Source organism: Pseudorasbora parva, chromosome 4 (genome assembly GCF_024679245.1).
Source record: "Pseudorasbora parva isolate DD20220531a chromosome 4, ASM2467924v1, whole genome shotgun sequence".
NCBI lineage: Eukaryota > Metazoa > Chordata > Actinopteri > Cypriniformes > Gobionidae > Pseudorasbora > Pseudorasbora parva.
In genome coordinates, this window is record NC_090175.1 from 55,563,823 (window position 1) to 55,570,448 (window position 6,626).

The following is a 6,626-nucleotide window of genomic DNA, read 5'->3' on the forward strand; positions in this document are numbered from 1 at the left end:
ACACACACTAGTGACCTGAGGCAAAAATAAGTCCAAAAATCAAGATACGGTATGTCATTGTCAGAAAAAAAGGTACAGCACTATCGCTGGGGCAGTACTCTAAGGTACAAACGGTGAGTTAAAGTACTGATATGTAACATTTAGGGTTAAGTAAGGTACAAAGATGTAGCTTTTCACTTTTGTACCTTAGTGCACCGCCCCAGTGACAGTGCTGTGCCTTTTTTTCTCAGTGAATAAGTTATTGTTTTGCATATTTATAAACAATATCACCTGAGCAAAAGTGCCATTTTCCCGAATATCAGCAGCACATTTGCAAATGTGATGTTGATTTTATACAACAGTTCAATAAACAATAAGTTAATAGCACAGAACGACCGATAATCGGTTTTCCTTATATTTAAGCGTTTAATCAGGTATCAGGTTTATAATATCGGACTTTAACATTTTAAAAATGATTTTAAAATTTTAAAATATTCATTACCTGTTTGTCATTTATTGATTGATTTAAAAGTGTGTTACGTTTTTTTATGCAACGATTGAGTGAAATTTCAGAAAATACTGTATTTAAAAAGTGTTCAATAAAACAGTTTGTTCAGTTCAGTGATGTTGTTATAATTGTCAAAAATAGAAATAAAACCATAAATAGATATCGGTTCTGTTTTCCGGTTTTTGGGCACATTAATGCAAATAATTTGTATCGGCATCGGATTTAAAAATAATATCACTTTATAAAAAAAAAACGTTCAATCTATTAGGTGACTTACATTTTAGACAACATATTTGTCAATATTGTGTAATGTTATTCGACTGTTTCTTTGAAACGGGCCTCTGAACGGCAAACGCCGCCTCTGCACATGTGAACTGAGTGTCCGAAAATGTGCATAGTGACTCTACTTGGGCGATTAGGAACATTAACATCACCGATTCTCACTCATTTTGACTTCAGTGCCTGTTAACAAGAACATGAATTTGCACTACAAAAAGGGAAACTTTGATCTTTGCTTGACAAAGGTTGTTACAGAAAAAATAGGTTTGCTCTGAAAGTAGTTACTAGGGCGTTTCTATGAAGTCACTATGGTGTTATGGGTGGTTGCTATGCTCCTCAAATTGGTTTCTAGACTTGCTCTTGGTCTTTGCTACAGTATACTGTTTTGTTAGTTGCTAGGGCATTTCTATGCAGTTGCTATGGTGTTCTAAGTGGTTGCTATGATGCTCAGAGTGTTGTAGAGTTGCTAGGGCACTTCTATACAGTTGCTATGGTGTTCAACGTGTTTTCTAAACGGTTTCCAAAATGTTCTTGGTCTTTGCTACAGTAGATTGTTTTGGTAGTTGCTAGGGCGTTTCTATGCAGTTGTTATTGTGTTCTAGGTGGTTGCTATGATGCATATAGTGTTGTAGAGTTGCTAGGGCGTTTCTATGCAGTTGTTATTGTGTTCTAGGTGGTTGCTATGATGCTCATAGTGTTGTAGAGTTGCTAGGGCGTTTCTATGCAGTTGTTATTGTGTTCTAGGTGGTTGCTATGGTGCTCATAGTGTTGTAGAGTTGCTAGGGCGTTTCTATGCAGTTGTTATGGTGTTCTAGGTGGTTGCTATGATGCTCATAGTGTTGCTAGGGCGTTTCTATGCAGTTGTTATGGCGTTCTAGGTGGTTGCTATGATGCTCATAGTGTTGTAGAGTTGCTAGGGCGTTTCTATGCAGTTGTTATGGCGTTCTAGGTGGTTGCTGGGATGCTCAGAGTGTTGTTGAGTTGCTATGGTGTAAGTGGTTTCTAAGCTGTTCTTGGTCTTTGCTACAGTAAATTGTTTTGGTAGTTGCTAGGGTGTTTCAATGCGGTTGCTATGATGTTCTTTTGGTAGTTGCTCACTCAGAGAGTTGTGGAATTACTAGTATTTTCTTTGATCTTTGCTACAGTAAATTATAGTTTCTAAGACATTTCTAAGCAGTTTATATGGCGTTCTCAGGGGGTTATCGGCTGTTCTTGATCTTTTCTGCAAAAGACTGTAAAAGTCTTTTTACAGTTGCTAGGGTGCATCTATGCTGTTGCTATGGTGGTTTCCAGACTGTTGCTAGAATGCTTTTAGTGTTTGTTAGAGTTGTAGGTAGTTTCTAGGGTGTTTCTACGGTGTTCTGGATGGTTGCTACTATTGTTAGGTTTCTAGGCTGTTGCTACGATGCTATTAGTGCTTACAGTGTATTGTGGGTTGTTGCTAGGGCGTTGTCATGGGGCTCTGGGTGTTTTCTATGATGTTGCTAGGTGGTTGTAACAGCATTTTTTAGTGTTTACTGCTAATCAATTCCTAAGTTGTTTCTAAACAGTTGCTAAGGTGTTATGGATGGTTGCTAGAGTGTTGCTATCAAGCTAGACAGAAGGTTGTACTTAAAAAAAAACTTACCGTGATACATTATATATTTTTTCAGGTCCAAGTGAATTTCATATGCTCAAAAATGTAGTGTGACCGCCCCTTTCGCGTTACAGTTAGCGATCTGATACTGATAACGGTTGGCTAGTTAGAGAGGGATCAGTTAGTCAGAGCTGGTGAACTCTGGATGGGTTGGAAAAACAAAACTGAACGATGCACACAGTACGACAATGAACAATCTCACAAAATCACAGATAAAACATTGTCTTTCACATTGTGACACGGGTTCAGCTCCTCCCATGTCTCGCAAAAGGAGAGTAGCACCATATTCAGAAGAATCATGGTATAAACGAGTATCTTTAAACCCTGATCTGGAAGCAAACGGTCTCTTTGGAGCTTGATGTAGTGTAATATAATCCTTCAATATGTCAAAACCGTCTTGGATCTTGATCATCAGAGTCTAATAAAAGTCTTCTTTAACACTTTGCAATGTAGGCTGTTCATAAATCCAAGAAAATGTGTTCCCAGCTGATATAATAATGTGTTTAGTGCAATATTTGAGTAATTCGCCCTGGTCGTTGACTCTGATTCAGTAGTTATTTCCTCTGAGAATGTAGTTGCTCCTTCCAGGCGATGCATAACGTGACGGGACGTGTCCCAGCGTTTATCAGCTGTCACCAGGCCGTCCAGGACGGAAGGGGACAACTGTACTGTCTTTGTCAATCCATCTCCAGCTCCATGAGTTTGTTGCGAGAGCGTGGAGAAGTTGGTGTGGCGGTTTTACAGCAGCAGTGAGCACAGACCAGGCCCAGGACGAGAGAAAAGACTCCCACAGTTACTGAAGCACAGATCCCATACAGCAAAGGCAGCCTCATCGAGTCCCACACTGAATATATACACACATACACAAAGACGTTAGTGTGCATTCATAAAGAACGGTGGTAAAAAGTAAATTATGATTTATACAGCTTTTGGATGCACATAAAGAACAAGTCATAAAAGCAAGATATCAGATCTTTGATAGATTATGTTATGTTTTAGGGCCTTTTTTGGAGCTTGGGAGATTCACTATGAATTGCTGTATGGAAAAGAGTTGCATGATCAAAACAGTTCTTCTGTTCGTGACCCTGGACCACAAAACCAGTCATTAAAAAAATAAATATTACTATAATTTAAGCTGAATAAATAAGCTCCCTTTGATGTACGATTAGTTGGGATATGACGATATTTGGCTGAGATACATTTATTTGAAAATCTGGAATCTGAGGGTGCAAAATAATCTAAATATTGAGAAAATTACCTTTAAAGTTGTCCGAATGAAGTCCTTAGCAATGCATTTTACTAATGATAATACATTAGGTACATTTACGGTAGGAAATTTACAAAATATCTTAATGGATCATGATCTTAATATCCTAATGATTTTTGGCATAAAAGAAAAATCCATAATTTTTGACCCTTACAATTTAGTTTTGGCTATTGCCACAAAATATACCCGTGGTACGGATGACTAGGGTCACATTTATGTTTTTAAAAGACTTCCTGAAGAATAAAAGGACTATTCCTCTACCAAGTTTTTATATTATACATGCATGCTCCAACATGCATTGATAAGTTCTGGATGAATGTAATATTGTCATGGGAATGAGTGTCAAATGCTGGCAGCCATCAGTGTATAAAAACCTGTTAAACTTGCATGATTAGTGTTACATGTAGCAATTCTGTGCACTCCTCTGTTACTCATCTTAGAGTTTGTTCAGTCCACTTACATGCAAACTTCACATTGAGGAACACTCTCTGTGAGGAGACCTCCGGCGCTTTGCTCCAGAGCCCTGTGGCGGTTGAGCGAATCCAGGGTGTGACGATGCAGTGATAGTCGCCGGTGTCACTGTCCTGTGTGCTGTGAACACTCAGGGCGAATCTTCTGGGTCCCAGGCGCTCCAGGCTACAATCACTGCTGTCGTTTCGAGGGGTTTTGTGCACAACTCCCCAGCGGTCCATACTGGCTAGCAGGGACATGCTGCTCGAACCCCTTAGACGACTCAAAAACCATTTCATCTCGTACGCTACATCATCTGATGGGGAAGAAATCACAGAATTGGGATTAATATGCACTGCAAATTAAAGTCATGCAAAAGTCACTAAAGAAAGCCATGCAAAAACGTTTGTCCTGTTTGAATAACAGCATTTGGTGATTTGGTGAAAAAATGTATTTCCCCCTATCCCTCCGTTTGTTTCAATCAGCTAAAATCTGGATGACAGTGAAGGATTTACAATGGAAGTGAATGGGTCCAATCTCCAAAAGTTAAGCCACAAGACATAAACAATATGAGACGTGTATATAATAGGCAAGCTATAATAATATAATACACATGCTTAGAATCAAAATGCATAATTAAATGCTATTTAAAAAATGTGTGTAAATGGATTTTTAAAATGCACGTAAATAAATGCATTTTTAAAAATGTGCATGAATAAATATATTTACAAAAATGCATGCATACATAAAGCAGCTTTACCTGGAATATACACTATATTGCCAGTACTGGTATTATAAAAAAAAGTGGAAGCAATTGGGAACAACAATAACTCAACCGTGAAGTGATAGGCCATCAGCCCATGCTGAGGGTCACAGTGCACAGAAGTCACCAACTTTCTGCAGAGTCAATAGCTACAGACCTCCAAACTTCTGTGGCCTTCAGATGAGCTCAAGAACAGTGTAGAGAGCTTCATGGAATGGGTTTCAATGGCCGAGCAGCTCAAGCCTTATGTTACCAAGCCTTATATCACCAAGAGCAATGGAAAGCGTGGGATGCAGTGGAGTAAAGCAGCCACCACTGGACTCTAGAGCAGTGAGACGTGTTCTCTGAGCGACCAATCACGCTTCTCTGTCTGACAATCCAATCCCATGGATGAGTCTGGGTTTGGCGGTTGGCATGAGAACGGTACTTGCCTGAATGTATTGTGCCAAGTGTAAAGTTTGGTGGAGGGGGGGTTGGGCTTAGCCCCTTATTTCCAGTGAAAGGATCTCTTAATGCTTCAGCATAACAAGACATTTTGGACAATTTCATGCTCCCAACTTTGTAGGAACAGTTTGGTGACGGCCCCTTCCTGTTTCAACATGACTGCGCACCAGTGCCCAAAGCGTCGGTCCATCAAGACATGGATGAGCGAGTTTGGTGTGGAGGAACTTGACTGGCCTGCACAGAGTCCTGAGCTCAACCCGATAGAACAGCTTTGGGATGAATTAGAGCGGAGACTGAGAGCCAGGCCTTCTCGTCCAACATCAGTGCCTGACCTCACAAATGAGCTTCTAGAAGAATGGTTAAAGATTCCCATAAACACACTCCTAAACCTTGAGGAAAGCCTTCCAGAAGAGCTGAAGCTGTTAGAGCTGCAAAGGGTGACCAACTCCATATTAAACCTTACGGATTAAGAATGGGATGTCATTAAAGTTAATGTGCATGTAAAGGCAGGCGTCCCAAAACCTTTGGCAATATAGTGCACTTTTAAGAGGTGTTCATCTTTTACTCAGTGTGCATTATTCAGTGAACACTGCTTAGGGACCCTAAGAATTTAGTTACAAAGCTTCATTGAATTAAAACATTGTGGCATGTTTTTTCCTCTCAATATAATACAATAACCTTGTGTCATAAGAAGATATTAAGTTCCTCCATGTGGAGCATAAAAAGCAGAGCAATTCAGAAATAATACCAACGATGACATTTTTAGGACTGCAAATCTCCAAAAACCCTTTCCTTTGAGATGCATTTATTTAAGAATCCTCCACCTGGTTTTTTTTCTAGTGTAGCTTATTATTATGGAGGTCGAGCCAAGATCTCATCAATTTGCTAATCTTTTCCCCTCACTAACACATACTGGTTCAAAGAACACAAGATCAATTAGAAGATGTGGCATGTCCAATAAAAATAACACTTTCCATCTCCCATCGCTGGAATGGCAGTGAAATGCACATGTGCAGATGTGGCTGCCGTTGTTGAGAGAAAGAGTGAAAGAGACGACTATAAAGCCACGATGGTCCCAAACTAGCAATTAGACCGACTGTATGACGGCCCACTGCTGTCAAACCCACGCACTGACTCAAAGACCTGAACAGCGGCGTCCTTTACAATGGCCCCCGCTCCCGTACTACACAGGCGAGGCAGACAAAGGAAGTGGGGAAGAGGAAAACAGAAAATCCGAAAAAGGAGAAAAAAGGACAGAAACATTACAGGACACAAGCCTAGAGGAAAATGTTATCTCTCT

General features: G+C 40.0%; 1 protein-coding gene across 2 annotated transcripts in view; it reads right to left on the minus strand.

Moving 5' to 3' along the window:
- Positions 1-505: 505 nt before the first annotated feature.
- The window catches only part of ptgfrnb (prostaglandin F2 receptor inhibitor b), a 67,948-nt gene continuing 61,827 nt past the window's right edge, over positions 506-6,626 (minus strand). For both annotated transcript variants that reach the window (XM_067442258.1, XM_067442259.1), the window contains exons 8-9: positions 4,130-4,435; positions 506-3,246 (exon numbers count right to left, since the gene is read on the minus strand). In XM_067442258.1, coding sequence (XP_067298359.1) covers positions 3,080-3,246; positions 4,130-4,435 — 473 coding nt within the window. In that variant the 3' untranslated portion in view covers positions 506-3,079. The remainder of the gene's footprint in view (positions 3,247-4,129; positions 4,436-6,626) is intronic.